Genomic DNA, 24,000 nt, shown 5'->3' with positions numbered 1-24,000 from the left:
TGTCGTTATTATACACCGTGTGTTATCCCTTCTGCAGTCTGCCTTGGCTTGCTCTCACGTCCTGGACAGCCGCCACTTGGAGCAGTACCACAGAGCCGCGGACACAAAATGTTTATTTTGACCCTGCAGTACAACCCAAACACGTCAGAGATTATCCGTATCGAATGTATCTGTATCTGTTTGGATCTCAGTGTGTGAAAATAGATTGTGTTGCATTAATGATGTGATCACTTGTGTTAGCACACTTACTGTAAACAGACTGATTTATTGCTTATTTATGGTCCACACTGTTAATAATAAAACTCTTATCGTTGCTGTAACCTTTATACACTGATCTGTAGTTTGCATGTATACTCGAAACATGCAAATACACTATATTGCCAAAAGTATTCGCTCACCCATCCAAATAATCAGAATCAGGTGTTCCAATCACTTCCATGGCCACAGGTGTATAAAATCAAGCACCTAGGCATGCAGACTGTTTTTACAAACATTTGTGAAAGAATGGGTCGCTCTCAGGAGCTCAGTGAATTCCAGCGTGGAACTGTGATAGGATGCCACCTGTGCAACAAATCCAGTCGTGAAATTTCCTCGCTCCTAAATATTCCACAGTCGACTGTCAGCTGTATTATAAGAACGTGGAAGTGTTTGGGAACGACAGCAACTCAGCCACGAAGTGGTAGGCCACGTAAACTGACGGAGCGGGGTCAGCGGATGCTGAGGCGCATAGTGCGAAGAGGTCGCCAACTTTCTGCAGAGTCAATCGCTACAGACCTCCAAACTTCATGTGGCCTTCAGATTAGCTCAAGAACAGTGCGCAGAGAGCTTCATGGAATGGGTTTCCATGGCCAAGCAGCTGCATCCAAGCCATACATCACCAAGTGCAATGCAAAGCGTCGGATGCAGTGGTGTAAAGCACGCCGCCACTGGACTCTAGAGCAGTGGAGACGCGTTCTCTGGAGTGACGAATCGCGCTTCTCCATCTGGCAATCTGATGGACGAGTCTGGGTTTGGCGGTTGCCAGGAGAACGGTACTTGTCTGACTGCATTGTGCCAAGTGTAAAGTTTGGTGGAGGGGGGATTATGGTGTGGGGTTGTTTTTCAGGAGCTGGGTTTGGCCCCTTAGTTCCAGTGAAAGGAACTCTGAATGCTTCAGCATACCAAGACATTTTGGACAATTCCATGCTCCCAACTTTGTAGGAACAGTTTGGAGCTGACCCCTTCCTCTTCCAACATGACTGTGCACCAGTGACCAAAGCAAGGTCCATAAAGACATGGATGACAGAGTCTGGTGTGGAGGAACTTGACTGGCCTGCACAGAATCCTGACCTCAACCCGATAGAACACCTTTGGGATGAATTAGAGCGGAGACTGAGAGCCAGGCCTTCTCGTCCAACATCAGTGTGTGACCTCACAAATGCGCTTCTGGAAGAATGGTCAAAAATTCCCATAAACACACTCCTAAACCTTGTGGACAGCCTTCCCAGAAGAGTTGAAGCTGTTATAGCTGCAAAGGGTGGACCGACGTCATATTGAACCCTATGGATTAGGAATGGGATGTCACTTAAGTTCATATGCGAGTCAAGGCAGGTGAGCGAATACTTTTGGCAATATAGTGTATTTGCTTGTCATTCTGAGTCAGTTCTTGGGTTTGGGTCAAAACCGTGCCTCGTGAGTTTAATAAGAGTGGATTTAGATTGGCTTTTTTGCAGCTGTATCTGACTTTTCTTTTAGTTCAGCCCTCACCCTTGACACACCTAGGTCTATCTGTTTGTCTATCTCTGTCTCGCACGCGTGCACATTCTGTCTTTCACATGTCTTTCACCAAATGAAAAATTACACCCATAGTGTTGTTTAGATGACTCAGAGTGAGGCAGTGTGTTCACTCATTACTGGTACACTATGAAACCAGCCAAGCACTCATTTGGCAAATGTCAGAGCTACTGTGAGAGAAGACTGTATGTTCTACCAGAAAGATTGTGTGTGTGTGTGAACAGGGACTGGAATGTCCTGTGCTTGAATATTCTGTATTTCTCACCAGTCCCAATTTCTCGGTCTCTCCGGATCGCTGTTAAACATCTCTGTGTTTCATTTTCTTATCCTAATCTTTTTCACCCCGTAAACCCAATTTCACAGTTTTTCTCTTCTCATTTGAGTGTGTGTCTGCTGGGCTTGATGGCAAATGCTCCAGGGATGCAAAAAAAGAAAACGAGTGAGTTAGGTGGTCAGAGATTTTAAATGGACAGAGTGCTTCTCTGTAGTGTGGAAGTGGAAATTCAATACAACACAACCGGTCACACAGTTGCATGCCTCGTCTGTTTCATTACTACTTACTTTTGACTAACTTCTCTTCTAAGACTGCAATTCCTCTCTTCTCTCCGTTGTAGCTGTCATCCCTCTGACAGACTCCGAGCACAAGCTTTTAGCCCTGCACTTTGCGGTGGATCCAGGCAGAGACTGGGACTGGGGGAGGGACGACAACGACAACACCAAACTGGCCAAGTAAGATCCTTCAATTCCTTCTTTCTATCTGTCCCGTGCCTTGCCAGGGGCTTAAGGGATCTGCAGACTGGCTCACTCTGTCACCCAGTGCTTAAAGAGGGGAAGCTCTGTTCGTGCTATCCCCCATGTACGGGATTTCTCTGGGCAAAATCTGGAATTCCAGTAGAGAAACAGTGGTGTGTAGTTAAAATCCTTATGATTCTGGAAAAAGCAGCATTTCAAAGATCGAAATGAATGAAATGACTTTTAGAAAAACTACACAAAGATCACATTAAGGTTGTACAAAGATTTAAAGCAAACATTTGTGCTGAAATGAAAGCAGTAAAATAACTATGTACTTCATCATTTTCTCTACTGTTCCAATACCAAGGGCTTTACTCATTTGGCATATCTTTTGGTTGTGTGATTTAAAGTTCTTGTGTTACTTTAAACTGGGATATTAATTGTTCTTTTGACATTTAAGAGGCTAATGAATGAACACAAACTTCTGTTAAATGAAACTTCTAATTATAAATGGCTTAACTCAAGCACGTCTTTAGGTTCTTCTGAATTGCATAAATTGCCTTGAAGCTCCCTGATCCAATCAGAGGAGAAAACATTCAGCGTTCATCAATACGATCTGTGAAAGTATGATAAAATTTCACTACCCTTTCTCTTTTTTCTGTTTTAGTCTTATTCTCTCATTGGAAGCTAAGCTAAACCTCCTGCACAGTTATATGAATGTAACATGGATTCGAATACCATCAGAGACACGAGTGCGTAAGGATTTAATATTTCAAGATCTCTATCCTGCTCCATTTCCATGGTTGATACATCAAGTTACAGAAATTTTGTTTTGATTGACTTTTCTGTATGATATTATAGGCTCCCCTTGCACAACCCGAGTCTCCCACCGCATCAGCAGGAGAAGATGTGCAGTCTCTGGCTGAATCCATGGACTCAGACCGCGAGTCTGTCTGCAGCAATTCCAACCTCAACAATGGCAAGACTAGCAAAGAGAAAGACAAGGACAAGCAGCACAAGGACAAAGACAAAGCTCGTGCCGACTCAGTAGCCAACAAGCTGGGCAGCTTTAGCAAGACTCTAGGCATCAAGCTGAAGAAGAACATGGGTGGCCTGGGAGGTCTGGTACATGGCAAAATCAGCAGGTCCACCATAACGAATGGGCGCGCTGTGGAGAGCAGCGAACAGAAGCCCAAGAAGAAGGACTCCAAAACACGCAAAGGCAGCAAAGAGGAGTCGGGCCAATCTACGAGTACGTCGTCCTCTGAGAAAGCGACCAGCCCATCTCCTACTGACAGAGCATCAGGTAATTCCTCCGGAGAAAGGCAGGCCGGTTCAGGCAAAAATCCAGACGAGCGGACTCTGGACAACTGGAAGTACAGCACAGATGTCAAGCTGAGCCTGAACATCCTTCGTGCAGCCATGCAGGGTGAGCGCAAGTTCATCTTTGCTGGTCTGCTGCTGACTAGCCACCGGCATCAGTTCCATGAAGAGATGATCAGCTACTACCTGAGCAGTGCGCAGGAGCGCTTCAGCACCGAGCAGGAACAGAAGAGGAAAGCCGAGGCTGAGAAAAAGCCCCAGACCAATGGCACCCTCAAGAAGCCTGAGCAGGAGAGCACATTCCAGAGAGAGCGCTCTGACAGCTCTCCCCCCGAGAGTTGCTCACCTGTTCTGCATCCCAGCCATATCCACACACTAAAGGGCCAGGGGAGGAATAGCCCTACCCTCGCTGCTTCCCCAATTCCTATCCCTAATGCCAACCCGCCTTCACTCCCATGCTCTTCCATGTCACCCGTCCCCTTCTCCTCTCCCAGTCAAGGTGCTAAGCGACAGGAACCTATCCCGGTATCCGCCCACTATAGCCATACGCCACCCATCCAGAGGCACAGCGTCATCCACCTGAGAGATAGCAACACGCAGTCCTCCAGCTACCAGGACGAGCCCTATAATATTCCAGTGGGGACGCTGAAGACCTGTGCCACGTATCCGCAACAGAACCGCTCACTGTCCTCTCAGAGCTATAGTCCAGCACGCATGTCTGGGATTCGCGCCATCCATGGCGGAGATCCTATGCCATACAGCATGGCCGGCGAGCACAAATCCCACACCTACACCAATGGCTTTAATGCAAGCCATATCCGGGACAGTCTGGAGTTCGCCGACGAGGAACTCGCACCCCACTCCTGGCTCAACCACGACAAATCCAAGATCCGCAGTGGAACCTGCCCCATGTACTGCTTTCAGCAGAAGCGCTGCAAGAGGGAGAATTGCTCCTTTTATGGCAGGCCAGAGACAGAGAACTACTGCTCCTACTGCTACAGAGAGGAGCTGAAACGCAGGGAAAGAGAGGGCAAAGGACACCGACCTGGATAGCCCCGCTCATACACACACATGCAGTGCAACACTGGTGTATGTGTGTGTGTGTGTGCGATTATAAAGACAGCAGCGACATCATCACCCTCTGCACTATGCGAGTAACAGACAGACACTGGCATACCGTTTTCTAATATATTTAAGAATGATCTCCTTGTAATCTTGTTACTTTTCTCTCAATAGCAAAATGACACTGCAGTTTACAGCTTTGGCCAGAGATTGTGCTGTCATTTTATTTGTCAGTTTGTCTTTTGTCCAAATTTACATTCTTTTACTTGTTCTAGAGTAAAAGCTCATGTCTGTGCATTTTGCTCAGTCTGTAATATAAAATTTCTAGCACTAGCCGAAAAAGATGTAAAAGCGTACGTCAGTCTCCTCTGAGCTCTCCGAAAGCTACTGGGTAACTCATTTGAATGCAATACTTCAATCAATATCTCAATAGCAAGTAACATCTTTCTGCTTTGGAAATAATTCCAATGGGAGGGGAAGGAACCACTGATAAACAGAAGGAAGTTTTTAAAAAGCAATAAGTTTGGTAATGAGCGCAGTCCCTCCCTTTTTTATCTATGCATTCTTAACGTCAGCCATAGTGTATTGTCTTTGTGCAGAAACGAGTGTGATTTTATCTACCTGGATGTAAGACGATTGTTCTGAAATTTCATTTGTGACAAAAAAATCAAAGTGTGCTGCATGGTCTGTAACATGCTTTTGATTGTGCAGCACATGACCGGACCTCGTGTACATCGGTTTGCATTCCATTGAAACTCTCATATCCCGGCACCGTCTGATGCGGTACAGCGCCATTTATTCCTATCTGCGTTTTGCAATATATCACGTTCTTGGTAGCAAATGGCTTCTGTAAAATAAACTACTGCTACTCATGACCAATTTATACAATGCAAGAGAAACAATATAATGGAATACAAACCTTTATACACCTTTATAGTGTAGTGGACTTAAACGTGAAAGCGAATGGAACTCTCTGTGATGTTTGTCAATCTTGGTTACACCTCGGCGTGTTGTAGGTAATGGCTGTTGCTCATCATTTGTTCTGTAACCCACAAGCACACACATGAAAGTCTATCAACAGACCCACCTGCGTTTGTCCTGAACATCTGTGCCAAAAACAGTTTTGTCCTATTTTTGATATTCTCAGGTATTGTGTTAAATGTGTTCACTAATATAATCCCCAAATTGAATCACGAAATTCAATATTGAAGAATCACTTTCAGCATATATGAAAAAGTTGGATTTAAAATTGAATTAGCAAGCAGGATTGGCTGGTGACCATAGAATCCGTTTGGGGCAGGACAACAATAATTACAACATAATCTCAAACACAATTAAATCATCACGTTTACTTAAAGGCTACGATCTAGCAATGTTTTTTTTTTTTTTTTAAATTTTTTAGAGTAACCCCATGAAAGGGAAATGAGAGCCGACAAGACACGAATGAACCTGAACAGACCCGGTCTGATGGTTTCTGTTTGCTGTTAATTGCTGTCCAAAGACACACTAACGCTAACTAGCTAGATAGAAACTGTAGAATAATTTGCTAATTAGTTCGTTAATCAGGGAAAGATGGCATTTCGATCACTTCAAATTATTTTTTCAACTCTGTTTGAAACATGACGTTCCTGTCTCCGTTATCACAGTGTGAGACAAACACAAATCATAAACGATGCATTCATAGATCAAGAGTGGGGCAGAGTGATTGTTGCCCCTGTAGGTCTCAGTTTGTGCTAGCTGTAGTTTTCATTTTTATTATCACTGTGTGCAATAATAACCCAGATGGAGCAAAATGGAGCAACACACTGCATCAAGATTACATCATATCTAGAAAGGTAAGGGAATCAATAGAATATCTGCATTTTTTTCCCTTTAAATTGTTGCTCACTCTAAAGAGGTCATTAATAATGCAAGATTAACATCAGTTGCAACAGATCTATTTGGCTAGGCTCTGCCCCACCTGCCCCTACGGAAGAGCCGCCACTCTTAACAAGACATGATTAACAAGGTGTTATGTATGTTCTATATCACTGCAAATAGTCTTGTAACTCAAAAACTTGCTTCGTATACTAGGAAGGCCTCGATTCCTCTGCCATTCACAGCACCAGAAGGCCTGACAATATTGTTATTGCTAACCCCTGTGTGAGCATGGGCAAGGCAAAGTCCTCTTCTAGTGCTTGTCTCCTTTCAGGCGAGTGAAGAATGTCAGAGCATTACTCACTGCTTTCTGGTGTGTGTTGTAATACTGAATAACCCCGCACAGTCTAACGCTCGGTGTGTCTGTTTTCTTGCTCCTTCCTTCTGTGCTCCCTGCTCCTCCTCCTCCTCTTCTTCTTCCTCCTTTCTGTGTGACAGAATCATGGACTTGCACCGTCTTAGAATTGTAAAATATGATTTTATATTCATTTGACAGTTTTACACTAAATTATTAATTTGCACATTAGGTACTGATGTAAATAGTAGGAGGAAACAGGAACAAAAGAACAAAACAAGATTAGTTTGTTGTTAACACTGTTGTCTGTGCCTTCTTTTTACTGTATGCAAGTATGGAAGAATGTGTGGGTGTTGATGTGTATGTTTTCCTATGTGTATGTGCGTGTCATTATCCTCTGTGTCCTGTAATTTGAGCTATGACGAGCTGTGGTTTCGGTCAATATAAGAGCCCAGATTAGACTGTCTGCTCGCTCACATAATTGATCACATGGAGCAAAAATAGACTCATAGCACCCTATGCATTTTGACTCATAATCCTGCAGTCTTTCAGTCCAAGCCTGACAACTACAGAATATGATGCTGAGCAGCTGTCTCACAGGTCACCTGTCTCACAACTGCCCCGTGGCTCAGCAGCTGACAAGAAACTATTTTTCTCCAAGTCACATAAACCCTCATTCCATACATACATATGGAAGGTTTGGAATTTAAGACCCAAAGCTGAATTCTACAGTACAGTATAGTATCTTTGTCCTGAAATGGTTTTTTTATTTGTTTCATATGCTAATTTATGGTAGCTCAGAATTTAGTAGAAGAACCAGAATAACAGGAGCTTAATGTTTAAAGAGCAAATCTTTGCATCAACGCAAACATTTGTTTATAAGCAAAGATATTTTAGTGTCTTAAATAGTATTTTACCATGTTTTTTTTTTAAAAAAAACCCTACATCTGACTGTACAGACACAGAAACATCGGCCATTGTCTGTGGTTTCATGGCATGCTGCTGTTATACTCTTTAAGGCAAGTGTTCTAACAGCATTTTAGCTCAAGGTTCAAGAGAGACAGCAAAATTACTCAATCATCATTATCATAATCGGCTTAACGCTGAGCGACCTAGCCGTCACCTCTTACTCATTAAGGGTTTTGGAAGGGCTTTAAGTGGCCGTACCCATCACCCATACTACCACCCATATACACAGACAGCGGTTTCTACAGCAGTGAAGACACTTTTGATGTAATGCATTGATGCCTTGAGTGATAGAGTGCTCATGACATGTCAGCACTAAAGACCTGATAGTAAGTAAACACTGCTAGAAATGAACAGATATCATGTTTCAAACTGATATAAAAACAGATACAAATAGGTGGTGCACTAGATTATCATCTGCTCAAGACTAGAGGTGTGTAATCTGTGGGTATGAGGAAGCAGAGAGATAATATTCTCTAACATTATGTATGTATTTACAGCCATGTGTTTACGGTGTTCATTCATTCATTCATTCATCCTTAGTAACTGCCTGATCAGGGTCATGGTGGTGTAAAATAAACCAAAGGAAAACCAAAACGTTTGTGAGAAAATATGATAACTAGGAAGAAACAAAACAAAAAAAAATGCAAAAGTGGGTTTTTAAAACCAGCCAACCAAAATATATATATATATATATATATATATATATATATATATATATATATATATATATATATATATATATATATATTTACATATATATTTTCCAATTAGTGCGAATGCATTAGCTAATGTGACTCAATTATAGAAAACTCCCATAGTATACTTATTATTTTCATTCGGAATCCAATCCCAAATGAACACCACTGAAGATTCAATGAGTGCCTTATATTAAAATCACAGGTTTCTGTCTATTACACTGTGGTTCCTGTTGGGTTTTTTTGTGAGTTATCATCTGCAATATGAATCTCACATGCCTTTTAAAGTTCAGGTTTTATTGGTGTTTTGGGGAATTTCATTGCATCCTACAGGTATTATGGAAATTTTTTTATGATCATGATCTTTGAGCTTTATAGGATATTTCGGTTTTAGGTAACTAAAGTCGTGGGAATGGGAATATCTTTTATTTCCCTGGCGCCTCATGTGGATCCTATAAGTTGACATGGAGTTCCCATGGAGACTCATGGACTGCAATGGGAATTTTCCTTAAGGGGATGTACAGTGCAGCAGAGATGCAGCAACACGCTATCAGCAATATAGTCACCCTTAATAGTGCACTTTGAAAGGCTTATAAACCTGGAATAAAACCTGGAATAATCATATAATTAAAGAGACCAGAACTGTGATCTCTGATATTGTCAGTCTTGCTAATTTTATTTCAGGTTTAAGAAGCTTGAAAAAGAGAAGAGTTATTCAGCTCTGTTGTATTTCCTTAAATAACCCCTGTAGCATATGTGGCTTTAACAGATGAGGTGGGCTCAGTGTTTTCAGTGAAATTACAGTTTGCCTTGTATATATAGCATGAAGCTCTAAAACTGACAAAAAAAAAATTCATGTGGCACTTCCTTTCAAACATCTGCCTGCTATATGCTTTGGCTCATGGCAATATCGTTATAAATTTTGTTTGACATTAGGCCAGGACTAAGTTCATACAAATGTGAATTGAATGTGAATGAAAGCAAATCAGGCAAGGATAAGGTCATCATTTGCATGCCATAAGACCCTTTGTGTTGGTGAGAGGGTGTGCGTGTCTCCTTGGGTACAGTAGCCAGTGTTGTAAGAGTGAGTATGTCTCTAGTGCATTGTTCGAGAAAGAGACAGAGAGTGGGAGACAGTCTGGGGGAGGCATGCTACCATGTGTGCGTAGCGTGAACGTTATTGCCGGATCTCGTGACCGGCACTGCGGCTTTAATGAGCTGTGCTGGTTTGTGCACCGCGCAGATTGAGCTCCATTGTACACAGCTCATACCACACTGAGCTGGGTCAGGGGGATAGTCAGGTCACGCTTTCCACTACAAAAAACAAAAGTCTGTTCATTGAGGGACTGGTGCTTTTATGACACACTGTTTTCACATAGCTTTCATTTTGAGTTTGTTTATGAGTGGAGAGATAGATGCCAAATTGCCGTGTATATAAAAGTTGACCTAAAGTTGACAAGTTTTGAAATCAGTGTTGTTGGTTAAACTGTGAGAGATCTGTGTGTGTGTGTGTGTGTGTGTGTGTGTGTGTGTGAACCTGCTGACACTGAAGAGGCCACGTGGAAGAAGAGAGAGGAGACACAGTGGAAACAGCTAAACACTTTCTGCTGGGGTGTGTGTGTGTGTGTTTGTGTGCGAGTGAGAGAGGAAGGATGGAGGGAGGGAGGTTTCATGCATACCCTCCCTTTGTATTTTTTCTAATTTATGGTAGACAGAGACACTAGCAGCAGACACAACACATAACACACACTTGATAGGAATGACAATGAATCACAGTGCGAGATCTCTGTTGCCACTTGTACAGGAATAATTTCCCTATGAGTGCTTATCAAAAACACTAATTATCATCTTCCCTTTCATGTCAGTTGCAGGCACATCTGTCTCTGCTCTCACGTAACGAGACAAAAAAGAAGGATTTAAATACCTCTGATGAATATTGATGCTTATCTGGCGCCCAGCTCTTCTTTAAAGCTTACAGAATGAAACATGAGGCCTTGGTGTGATTTCAAATGGAATTCAGTGCAGCGTGTTTCAACATACATCTCCTTTCTTTTGCTCTCTTACTGGGGTTTTTCGAAAGCTTTTGGAAGTCGGCATTAAAATTGTGATCCACTCTTCGAAAAGTTTCGAAAGGACTTTTGAAAAAGCAGTTCACCTCCAAGGTATTTTGAAGTTAGCGGCTAATTGTTGGTATGTGGACCCATAGAACGAGCATGCAAGTGAAAAAAGAAAGAAAGAAAGAAAGAAAGAAAGAAAGAAATGGAATGAGAAATTTTAATGAGGCTTTTTGAATTTTATAAAGACTTCTTTCTTGCTCTCATTTCCAGTATAAGTGGCAGTGTGTGTGTGTGTGTGTATGTGCCAATGCCAGCCGGTGTCGCCCCCACACAGATCGAGAGAGAGAGAGAGAGAGAGAGAGAGAGAGAGAGAGAGAGAGAGAGAGAGGAAGCACAGAGAGGTCACACTACAGCAACACCCACTGCAGGACGCCCACACACAGTCTGAACTCAAAGTCTGTCTGCCTGGTTGCCTCTCAGTGCTCTGGGCACCACCAGCCTACCACCACCCACTCTCTCTCTCTCTCTCTCTCTCTCTTACTCACTCACTCTCTCATACACACATACACACTACCACACTCTCAGACAGCCCACTCTTTCCTCTTTATTTCATCTCACAGACTATAAATTCAGCACTACTGACACAGGCCTCTCTTAGCCATGACACCAGACACCCCTGAAGATAAATGAAACATTTATATGTCTATTTGTTATCCATTTTGTGCTAATTAGCTGCAGTTCATCAGTTCATACCATACACCAGGGAGTAGTACAATATAATATATCTCCTTACCCAAAAACACACACACACACACATCCCTCCACCCACTTAGTCGTGCTTAGTAAAGGAACACCATGTTCTCTGGGTTTATAAAGCTGTCCTCACATGGCCCCTCCTGCTGGTGTGTACTCATTCACAGTGGAGGAGATATTGCAGAGCGTGAGAGTTCACGGTTTGGGTTCTGATATAATCAACAGTCTGCTGGGGTTTTTTTGCCACAGTTTTGCAGGCAATGAAGCACAAGGTCAAACAATACCATTACTAATAGAGCATTTTATTTTACTACACAGTACACACCTAGTACTAAGTTGCTATCACTGATATAATATTCGCTGATTATTAACTGGTGTGAAGCAACAGTGAATTCATAGAAACATATCCTGTTACAAAAAGGTATTGCATTGTAGAAAAGAAAGTGCTGCTGTAAAAAGTAGTTTCTGCAAGTTACAAGTATGGATTACTTCAATTTACCACATAATAACCAATTAAACACTAGATAAATCATGTGCATTTGAGCAGAAATTGTAGGGACATGTCCCCAACAGTCTCAAGGGAGTGTGAAATTGCCCCTAGTTGAATTTTTTAGTAAATTGCAGACTGTCAGAATGAGTTAATCCAATATGAATGGGACAGGGCACTCAGCAGGGTGGCTGTAAGATGTAAGTCTACTCATTCATAAAAAAGAGGAAGAAGATGAAGGATTCATGGATGGCTTCATCACAACTGCCAAGATGGCCAGGAAGTGAACAGACAGAGCAGGAGAGTGAGAACAAGCAGGATAACCCAAGGTCAGGTAACTGTCTAATAAACTTATCCTTATGGGAATTTTTTTTGTTTTGTATATTTTTTGTGTATGCATCATAGGATCCATTTTGTGGTGTGTTTCATCATAGGATCCATTTTGTGGTGTGTTTCATCATAGGATCCATTTTGTGGTGTGTTTCATCATAGGATCCATTTTGTGGTGTGTATACATAATACTATACATTTTTACTCGGAGTAATCATAAAATGGTGCTATTCGACAAATTTATACACTGATGATCCATGCATAAGCTCACCTTTCTAGATGTTGAAGAATCATCAGGCCTCATGGTCCATTTAGCTCCACTGCCCCATTTAGCTCCATAAATTAAGGCGAGTTGGGAAGTTGGGAACTCCATTAAAGGCTAACAGAGCCCCACTGGGCCAGTTTCAGTGTTCTGTGGATGAGGGAGCAGCAGACTGGACTGACAGGGTTGCTGGAGTTTATATTTTGTTGTTGTTGTTTTGTTTTTGCCAAATTGGGATTATTAAAAGAAGACACAAAAGCTGCCAAACTTCTGCTTTATAGCAAATAATAGAAATTAATTTGAATAAATATATCTTTAATAAGTGTAATTGCAGACGTGTATATCTAAACAACTGAAATCAACCTCTAGATTGTATGTTGTTGACTCTCAACTGCGTATTATATGGTTACTCTACTACATAGTAGCCTATAGCCTAGGTCTAGCGTGATAGCCTCTTGGCCTAATTTTGTTTGAGGCTATTATTATTATTGTTGTCCTGCCCTACCAAAATCTAGGGTCAGAGCGTTGCTGTTCAATGGGGAAACGGTCATAACGCCCCACTACGATGATATTATACAGTCATTTGTCCTACTGATGTTAAACATTTAAGCAAGTGAAATAAAGAGCCTAAATCTATGAATAGACACATTCAAGTATGTTTTAATCAGGATTTGAAAACAACTATAAAATATAAATAGTTTTCCTAATGTATTTCCTAATGTTTGCCTCCACTGGGTGAGCTGCAAGAGATCTTAAAGACTAACAGCACATCTGCCTCAACTGAGCCAAATGCTTGGGACTTTACTGCTTTAGGATCTCAGTAAGATATCAAGTGGGTGAAACTTTCTTGCTAGAGTGTTTAATAAATGCATAAATCATCACGAGTGCTGCAGCGTTCTGTACAAAACTATGCTGGAAAGGGTCTCTAAAAAAACATTAAACAATTAGTTATAAAAGTGTTTCTCTGTAAATGTACCGCAATTTACTTTTCTTAGTCCAAAAATCGCCATCCTAATTCAATTATAAATAGAAATAACTATTGACCTCGAGCTTTTATGTCTCCCCTTGAACACCTTTTCTATGGCAACAGGACCTCGTCTTACCGTAATTGTTCTCAGGTCTGCATTAAATTGTTGGTTGCAGGCTGGCAGCATATAGTTTCTCAGACAGAAGGGGGGTGAGGAAGCCCAGGCTTCCAGTGTACCCATCATAATAACAGTGTCAGAGGTGGAGAGACAGTAAAAGAAATTCACAAGCTGTGATCTGAACTGGGTTTCACCTGCCACACACAGCTTTGTAATTAGACTTAAGAGTGGGGAAGATATTAACTGATATAGCATTAACACAGAAACACACACACACACATATGTACATGATTCCACAAACACCACCCTGCAAAATACAGCCCACCACCCCAACCCTCTTTCCACAACCGCACACACCCAGCTCTCTGGCAGGACCATGGTATGGACAGACAGAGAGACAGGAGGTGGGCAGACTGAGCAGGGAACACACCAACCTTCTCTCTGAATATTTTTAGCACGTTCTTCCTTCCTGTTCATCTCCAAAGTGATGGAGACTAACAGAACAAGGATGAAACAGTTGGTGGGTGGCTGTGTGTGTGTGTGTGTACTCAATGCTGTTTTTCTTACATAACCAAGCTATAGGATATTACTGATATGGCTGCTTTATTCTATCCCAAGTTTTATACTTTATATGTATTATTAGAGAAGAAATTTTTCCCATATGTGGGACAACTTCTTGCACACATGATGTTACAACCCACACACATGTGAACCATGCCAAAAGCACTGTCAGGTCACGGAGTTGTGTCGAGGTTGTCTTGCTATATTCAGCTCAGCAAATGCTTTATTAAGAAAACACTTTTCGCATCACTTACAGTTAATATTTGCATGGGTGCAGTCACACAGGAACAAGGTGTACTTCCTGTACACATGCAGCCCCAGTCAGAAGGGTACAGACTTTCCCACAACTGACATCACTAGAGGTGTTCATTTGTTTTTTTCACTTTGCTGATGCTCTGAATTCGGTTAACTGAAGTAAAGATGAAAGAACAAAACAAAACAAAAATCATGTAGTTACACATACATGTAGAGAGAGGAATGTAAATGTGAACCTACCAGAAGGTACGGTTATTTTAGGTGATTAAACTAGTGACACGATGATCATTTGGAAGATTTTGACATCGCCAAAGTGTTGTTTTTAATTGTGCGTTGCACAAATGTCAGCGAGAATGAATAATTTCATCACACTAGACACCATCTGCTGAGAGCAAAATACAAGATATACAAGGATAATAAATAACTCACACCCTTCACCACAATAAAGCTGATTATTTATGCATTTATTTTCAAATGTAAACTTCACTATTTCATGCATACAAGTTGACACATACATTATTTGACAAATTCTTGTTAATTCTCATATTTGCATAGGACAGAGTCACAATATATTGTCTAGAATGTAAAAAATAATGTCATAAAAAGATACAGCAGAGCAACCATGACCAGCGACATTAAGAGTTGGTATAATCCGTGGAACTGTACAACTGTAATACTTCACTGTAGTGATTTGGTTGATTAAGGAACAGAAAAAAGGACAAAATAAAAATTAACAAATGGTGATGGATGGCAGGTTTTGAATGAGGTCATGAAGAGAGGGACTGGCCATAGTTGAAATAGGAGTTATTTTGTACAAAGCGCTTTATAGCTGCGCTGTAGTCACAGGAACAGGCATTGCATGGTGATAGAAAATAAAGACTAATACATATATCAGGAAGGCAAGCCAAGTATACACATAAAGCCTAGAGGACAGCTTGAAGCATCAATGACCTCCCAGGAAATCTTTACACATCATCATTTTTTGTTCATTTTTGAGATTTATGGTCATTACAAAAGAATGTGCATCATTGGTATGTAAAAGATCTTCAATAATTAGTTGTGGCCATTGAATATCACTAATTAACGTGACTAATATCTCTAGAGTTCAGGTATCCCGTGCCAATATATGCTCTTGCCTAGAGAGAATCGGCCGTGAAGAAACGTGTCAGGTGTCGGGACAGACGTTTACTGAGTGCACATGATAAAAAAGTGAAAGAAGGGAATGGGAGTTTGAGCCTCCGATAGTAATCCAGTCGTGTGTGCTCATTAACAGCTGCTACCGTAGCAGCCTTGTCCCTGATGACACCACTGGACGTAGCATGCCGCTAAAAGGCTAACCGTGGGTTGGAATCTAAACATGCAGATTAACAGAAGAACAGACTGAAACGAATGACCACATGCTTTAAAAGCATCAGTCACCACCAGTGACCAAGAGTACGAGTATGACTGTATTGTGCAAGCCTTCATGTACAATGAATATACACAGATGAATCCCCCGTATATGAAATATTTCGAGACATTAATGCTATCAACATGATGCCAAAAACAACAAAAAATGTTTTTTTTTTCCCCTGGTAAACATTTTTTATGTGGAGGATGTTTCCAGTCATTCCTAAACGGTGCTCACACTCGTGTCATTGATGTCGGGGGTTTCTCTTCCAAGCCACACAATTACTGAAGGGCATTGACACTGCCAATCACGGGTTCTTTGGAGAAAACTAACCTGCACAAGAACAGTGCAGTTCTGCTTAAGGACACCCTTCATTACAGACTGCTCAGAAGAACCCATAGGCAATCATAATGGGCAAACAACAGTCTAGCTAAGTCTTCACAAACACGTTAGCAGGACAATTAACACGGGCCGTTCGCTTTACCGTGGCTTTGTTCGGTACTCAAAGGGTCTCTTTTGTTTCCTAAACTTCCTGGCAGACATGTTTGGGAATAACCCAAAGAGTCATATGATTTGAAGGATAAACATTTTTTTCTTCCTTTCAGCTGAAAGCGCTCTCATGTGCTTTTGTGAAACGGCAGCCTGAATTCCAGCTAACGCAAATGCAAACATCGCCACATTCATCCACTCTAGAAGTCTTTGGTGACAACCCAGTGAGGCTCTAATTACAGGAACCCAGTGCTGAACTTCAATTAATTGTACAGTGTGGGTTCGTTTGCTTGACGGCTCAAGTGGCAGGTGCTTTGTACCACTTTGGCCCATGTTCCATGCAACGGTTCCACGGGCCTAACCCCTGTTTTGCATGTCTGTCTTTCACCTACGGTGGGAATGGCTACAAAATAATATGCACACCTGCATGTACACAAGCAAGCAGGCTTGCAAAATCCCTTTTATGAGAGAGAGGCTCAGGGTTTACTACTTATCCTGTCCCAACATGAATGGTTGTGTCTATTTTGTCCAGTAGGCACCATCAAATATAGTACAAGCGGCATTGTCGAAACAGCAGGAAAAAAAGTATGCAATGTTAAGAAAAGTACCCAAATGAACTAGTCACAAATGTCATTCAGTAAAATACATCACAGTCCAAAAAACAGAACATAAAATAAATACATAAAAGTAATGTAGCTTCTATGCATTGGTTTGATATAAGCATCACATTTACAGCAAATAAAATTGCAATCCTTTGGAATGGTCGGGTTTTTCACTTCTGATTAATAATAACAATAAAAGCATCCAAGACTTTAGGATATTTAACCATGTATGTTCTAAATTGTACAGCATAAAACAAATTAAGAAAGCATAATAATAATAATCAGACAAAAAACAACAACAAAAACATAAAGCTACATTAACGTCACACCAAAAGGAAAAAAAATAATAAAATAAAATAACAGAGCTAAACTTAAAAATACTTGGGTATCTAATGCATATCATTCAGTCCTGTACACATACTTAAAAACACATCACTCATAGAAAACTGTACAAGGTTATTTAGTTAATGTCATCTATTATGGAATACATGTGAATTTTCTAAGGGTTTCTCCTGGATTTGCTACTTTAATGCCTTTGGCACTTTATTATCAAAGCTAATGTGCTATTTTAAAAATATTAGTTTTTTTTCAAACTCAAAATCTACTATAATCGATTAGTATAATTCTGGCAACAGATAGGAAATAAATTATTCGGGGAAATTTGTAATATAGCTAAATATGATTCCTGGTTAATGTTAAAAGGAATTAATAAGGAAACTTTCGGATATATTCGGATTCTTTATCGGCTTTACAGTCTAAATGAAGGAGTATTAATAAATTAGGTCGTGTTGACATGATCATTGGCCCATTATTATTTTAGTTATACCACTCTAATAACAAAATACTTCATACTTCATAACCTTCTGAGTTTCTTCGTAAAAGTACACACGTTCGGAAGAAAAAAATACATGATGAGTAACAAAATGGTCAACTATAACCAAGGAGAGAATAATAAAAAGTAAGGATAATAATAATAATAATAATAATAATAATAATAATAATAATAATAATAATAATAATAATAGCATGGGACTACACTACCTATTCACAATGCTATGGTCTCTATGGTTATGTATCGTTTGAAAAATTAAGCTAATTATATCAATCGTGTGCAAGGCATTAAAGAAGGAAAGATTAGCCTTAGAAAAGTTATCTTCACCCCTATATCCCGCTTCTTTCCATAACTTTTAAAGTAAAAAAACAAAAACAAAACTATATCCTGCTTTTAACAAAGATTCAGTGTCTCTGCATAAAGAGGGAACTCTGGGGGTTTGTCTTGCTCGGGGCTTAAAAAATAAAAATAAAAATAAAAATAAAACAATAAAATAAAAAAAATCAGAAAATATTAACTAAATATGTTTTCATTCAGAAAATGGAAATAATAATAATAATAGTAATAATATTAATAATAATACAGAAATGTATATTAGAAATAAACAAAGCCAGATGAATACATCCACCATCTATGATCACACGTAAAGTTGAATTGTAAGCTAAGGACAGAGCAAGTACAGTTTTACCCTAGACATGCCACAATCTATGTTCAATGGTCTTGTTTCCGATTCAAGTCATTTCAGTACAGTGAATATATGGAGCAAAAGAAAATGCATGTGTTTTTTTCCATGTCTCACACTGACCTGTGACCGGTGCCTAAAGTGGATGCCAGGGACTAGAAACATTTTACTAGATTCATTTCACTAGTACCCAAGATAGTGAGACCAGTTTAAAGACCAGTCACAGCCATGGGTTCATACATATTCGAACATGCTACTGGTTTTGGACAGAGGAGAGTTTCACTGAGACAGAGGAGAAGTCAGCGTGTTCTCAGACTAACAGTGAAGAGAACACAGACATGACCTTCAGCACTTCCAATGCACTGCAACACACAGCTTTGTGGTAGTATGAGAAGAAGCTTATGGTCAGCATATGTCAGTAATATGAAAGGAAAGGTGTTATTATCTGCTCTTTGGGGTTGCTTGATGACAGGTGAGCCTGGAGGGCATTTAGCTAATTAGTACTTACTAAATTAGTGTTCCAGTGTTAGCTATAACAGGGAGGAATTGGTCGATGCTTGATTCCAACGCCTCTAGAATCTGTTTAAAATGACCTAATAGTGAGAAAGCATTATGTGTGGTCTCGCTGCAGGAGTAATGTATGTGTGATGCTGTTTCATTTTGTTATGGGTGTTTTCTTTAGTGAGAGAGAGAGAGAGAGAGAGAGAGATGAGAGAGAGAGAAGAGAGAAAGCTTTGATTATGTGTGCTGTTTTGAAAGACTCTGGCTGCGAGGCCCTGGGGGGAAGAGGGAAGGAAGGGGAGGAAAGGGAAGAGAAGGGAGGAGAAAGACAGCATAGGGAGGGTGAAGAGAGGGACAAGGCCTGGTATTCACAGGCCTTCACCTGCTCCTGCAGTCCAGGGATACCACAGCCCCAGCTGGGAAGTGCCACAGTGCCCTAGTCGTATCTCCCTCCATGAGGTGAGGAGAGTCAATGGGAATACGCATGTGCATGATAAGTGAGACAAGGAGAACCGAGAATATGTGAAAGTGACTTGACAAGTGTGAGATGGGTGAACGAGTATGTGCATCAGTGTGTAAGTGTGTGTGTGTGTGTAAGAGGCAAGTGCCAAAAGAGTTTAGACAGTGGTGCCTCTATTCATGGCAGGTTTTGTAAGCTTCTGGCCTGAGCTGATGAGGCATAGCTGTGAGGAATGGCTTGTAGAAACATAAGACCACTTTCTCACATCTGGCTCCTTCATCTTCCCACGCTTCAGCAAGCAAAGGACGGTAAACTGCTGTTTGCTAAAATGATATGTATTTGTTACTGCATGGATTTGGTAGCAACAATATTTCATGAGTCTAATGCCCCCTGTTCAATGAGGATCAAGTTTGAAAGCAGCTGCTGTAATGGTATATTGAGGTAATGTGTTTAGCAGCAACACTGATTGTTTCGATCAGCGTCTCTGCGACAGTAAAGAAGTCTGTGTAGAGGTCCGGATACGCAAAGAATGTAAAAAACAAAAAACAAAAAGTCTGTAGAGTCTTACAGCTGTGTGCTGCCTCGTCTTATCAGTTTATTCTGATCTATACAACTGTCTTTAAGGCAGCCGTTCAAAGAAAAGAGAAAGATGTGTCTGAGTAAAGTCTGGAAGGTCTTAATATTGGAACAACAAAAAACTCCAGTAAATTTATCTTTCTTTTCTCCAAGGATTTAGAACTCCAGATCAGGACACGATATGCTTGAAATTTTAATTGTTACCATAAACATTCTCACTGTTCACAAGCCCTTAACTACTTTCTTCTGAAATGTCCTGAAATTTTGAAGGCATCCAATCAAATGAGATCCGCCACCCTGTGCCATTCGCAGAACACTGATAGATGACGGGATGCTCCCTCTTCCATTAGCGCTTAGCGGGTGGGCAGGAAGCGAGGCAGCATGCATGGAAGTGGAGGTCTGCGTTCCAGAGGGGAGAGCTGACTGGCTGTCTCTTCTGCCAAACCGTTCAGCTTATGATAAAGCCCCATGTCTTTATCTGGCTCCCTTGGGGTCAGCACTTTCTTTCCTGCCTCGTCCAGAGTGCTGCTTTTGTTCGTTAGGCAAGCTTCAATCTCCCATTACTGCCCCAGCAACCCAGCCCAGTTTCCAGCTTACTCCTCTCTGAAGACCTGCAGGCTTCCAGGCTGCATTTAGTCTGCCAGAGCAGAGACCCTGGGGACACCCTTCAGCACTTCATCCATCCTCTCACTGTCTGCTTCTTCCTAGGTGGAGTGAGAGAGGCACGCTGAGGATATCGCCGTTGCAGTGACTCTCCAGCATGCTAGGAACAGCCTGCTTGTGAACATAGCCGTTTCCTAAGCGGCAGGTGGCAGTGAGTAAGGTGGGTAAGGTCACGCGGCCGAGGCATCTGTCGTTACCTGAGACTGCCAACGTATCTCCCTTCCCCCAGCTCTGGATATCAATGGCAGAAAAGCTTTCCTATTCTCACCTTCACACCTTCTAGTCTTTGGTGGTTTCTTCTTGTGTGCTTTTCCTTTTTATTCTCTTTTCTATTTAAAAAAACAAAAACAAAGGGATCCAGATCCCTTGCTGTGTGTGTGTGTGTGTGTTAAACCTGTACTGTTGTGGAAAAAACCTGAAGCTGATGCATGTGCAGTCTTTATGGTGCAGTGCTGCTGCTTTGAAACTTTATCCTCCACATTTTAGGGGATTTGGTTCAGTCCTGTAAGGAGAGCAGTGGGATCTAGTCTCCTCATTGGGAAGGTGGTGCATGTAATGACAGTTTGATCGCCTACATTCACACAGTGTAGGGATTTTCTTTAGCTCTGTTCACACTACAAGCTTCACGGTTCAAATCCGATCGATTTTTCACCTTGATTATTATTATTATTATTAAGTGACCTACATCCATTGTCCCTACTGTGTGAACAAAGCTCCGCCCTGAAATGTGGCACACGCACGTATTTCTGAAATCAACAACATCATGAGGACGATCCACCGTAAGTGAGCCACGAAGTTACACAAGTGCAGTGAAGTGTGATGTAAAAGAGTAAAATAAAATAAATAATTAAAAAAGATTATAATCTGACTCACTGAGACCACACACCCACACCCACACACACACACACACCCACACACACACACACACACACACACACACACACAACAAACTAGGTGTACATACAATAGTGGCTTAAATCTGATTTCATTTTTCTCTTCATGTCAGATCTAGACCAAAAAAATTGGATTTAGGCCACTATAACATGTACGACGAAGAACCTATCCAGAACAACCCTCACAGATTTGTGGGGGAAAAAAAGGAGAGTCTTAGAGATAGCAATGTTAAAAACAAAAAGAATTACTTCCAGTCTCAATACACAATGACTTCTACTCCATTCTAGTCCCAAAGCCGGGGTACCACGTCTTACAGCCAGATCGGATATCCAGATTTTTATGACTGTTAAACCTAGTACTAGTCTCAAATCATGTGAAAACCAATAAAAAAAGACAAAAGGAAGAGTGCATTTTTTTCGTGTGTTGTGTGTAAGGCTGTTTTATGTATGTTTTCTCTTCATGTTCATTCTTTCAAGCTAACAAGGCCATCCCTGAGCAGGGCACAAAATTCAACCCTTGTTGAATTTCAGAGTAAAGTGATGCTTGTATTGTGCAGTCAGTGTGAATATTAAAGGAGAGAGAGAGAAAGAAAAACAACTGTCTAGAATCCTGAGGTGTGTGTGTGCGCCACTCCCCCTAACCCGTCATAAATAAAAAGAGAGAACAAAACAAAACAAAAAAAACCTAAACCTGTTAATTCTGTCTACGTTTTTGTTCATTTGAACAGATTTGATCAAAAGAGAGAGCAACAAAAATACAATGGAAACTGGCTGTGGCCAGAGGCTATAAAAAATACAGACATATGGTACATCATGTAAATATTGCCATCTGGAAAAGGCATTTTTTTTCTTCTCTGTTTTCTGCTTTTCTCTTTTTATGAAGTTGGTGAGAAAAAAATTGCACTACAGGAAGCAGTTATGTACAGTAGAGTACACCACAGCAAGCCGAAAAGGATTAGCAAAGAGAGGTGGTGGCTAATAAGTGTGCAACATCACTACTTTGGACAGAAAAAATTGAGTTAAAAACAAAAACAAAACAAAAACAGCAATGAGCTGCAGGGGGCAGAGGGCGGAAAGTGCAGGCGGGTTTAAGGCGAGTTGGCTGGGCTGAGTGCGGGGCTGAGTGCGGGGCTGAGCGTGGGACTGGAGGCATCCGAGCGGCTGTAGTCGCTCAGCGATCCGGGCCGCGTGCTGCTCGCTACGGTCAACGCGCCGCTGCCTCCTTGCTGCCTCTTCAGCATGGCCGGCTGGAAGTCGGAGTGTCGGCGAGCGTGCTTCATCAGGTGGTCGCTCCGCATGAAGCGCTTGTCGCACAGCGGGCAGCCAAACTTCTTTTCTCCCGTATGGGTACGGTAGTGGCGTGCCAACTCGTCCGAGCGAGCAAATTTCTTACTGCAGTCAGGCCAGGTGCACGGGAAGGGCCGTTCTCCTGTATCACACACACACACACACACACACACACACACACACACACAGCTGTCAGTATTTACCCAACACCAACAGAGACATATAACTGGTGTATTATCAAAACGCTAAGAAGAGTACTACATAGATTCAATATCAGCGTATTCATAATACAATGTTGTTTAGAAACAGAAAGGTGGAGAAAGAAAAATGAACAGGTTTATGATAAAAAAAGTGATTTGAGACAATCAGGGCTTGATTTTCTTCTGAAAGTTCTCTGAATCCAATACAAGGGTTCTAAGGAGGCTACAAGTCATCAGCACCATACACTGCTAACAGCGGGGAAATCTGTGCCAGCTGATGTTACCCTAGCAGTTTTTCCTACCCTTATGTAGACAAAGGGTTCTTTTAGAAATATCCAAGTCCTGCCATGCCCCTTTGTATCCCGTATGGCCCCCATTAAACAACTGCAGACATCCTGTTTTAGTAAAACTTGCCTATTTGTGTCAAGTTCATTTTTCACTACCTGAATCCATACAAGCGTCTAACAGAAGTGGCCACTGTTTCTGTTACAGTGGTTTAAGTTAGGATCTGGCTATTAGATGGAGTGTTTTGGGCCAGACATATGCAGCCATTTTGTGAAGCTGAGCTTCCTCTCAGCACAAAGCGAAGCTGTCTAGCTCCAACTATAGGGCTCAGTGGATCACAGCCGAGGATAAACACGGTGGCCAGTACCCGTTCTCGCATGGGTCACTCTCGGGTTTAACCTTCTCATTCAGCATTCAGATTACAAATGAATGCCCTGCATGCAGAGACATAAAGGCTCTCGTGCTTTTCAGAATTTTATGAGGCTCGGCAGAGAATGCACTGACTCTCTCATTAGTCCTCCAGCTGCAGAATTGCCTGTGAAAAGTTTTTACAGTCATTAAATTGGGTGAAAAGCCTCTAAACA

General features: G+C 41.4%; 2 protein-coding genes across 3 annotated transcripts in view; one reads left to right on the top strand and one right to left on the bottom strand.

Annotated features, from left to right (window-relative positions):
• Positions 1–7,399, top strand: part of otud7a (OTU deubiquitinase 7A) — an 81,025-nt gene extending 73,626 nt beyond the window's left edge. For both annotated transcript variants that reach the window (XM_058408974.1, XM_058408973.1), the window contains 3 exons: positions 2,388–2,502; positions 3,173–3,257; positions 3,367–7,399. In XM_058408974.1, the coding sequence (XP_058264957.1) occupies positions 2,388–2,502; positions 3,173–3,257; positions 3,367–4,881 (1,715 nt within the window). In that variant the 3' untranslated portion in view covers positions 4,882–7,399. The remainder of the gene's footprint in view (positions 1–2,387; positions 2,503–3,172; positions 3,258–3,366) is intronic.
• A 7,600-nt stretch (positions 7,400–14,999) lies between these two features.
• The window catches only part of klf13 (Kruppel like factor 13), a 30,347-nt gene continuing 21,346 nt past the window's right edge, over positions 15,000–24,000 (bottom strand). The window contains exon 2 of the mRNA XM_058408978.1: positions 15,000–23,073. Within this exon, the coding sequence (XP_058264961.1) occupies positions 22,733–23,073 (341 nt within the window). The 3' untranslated portion in view covers positions 15,000–22,732. The remainder of the gene's footprint in view (positions 23,074–24,000) is intronic.

The sequence above is a fragment of the Hemibagrus wyckioides genome, linkage group LG14, assembly GCF_019097595.1.
Source record: "Hemibagrus wyckioides isolate EC202008001 linkage group LG14, SWU_Hwy_1.0, whole genome shotgun sequence".
Classification (NCBI taxonomy): Eukaryota; Metazoa; Chordata; class Actinopteri; order Siluriformes; family Bagridae; genus Hemibagrus; species Hemibagrus wyckioides.
Note: the sequence above shows the minus strand (reverse complement) of the source record. Positions and strands in the feature narration are given on the sequence as shown.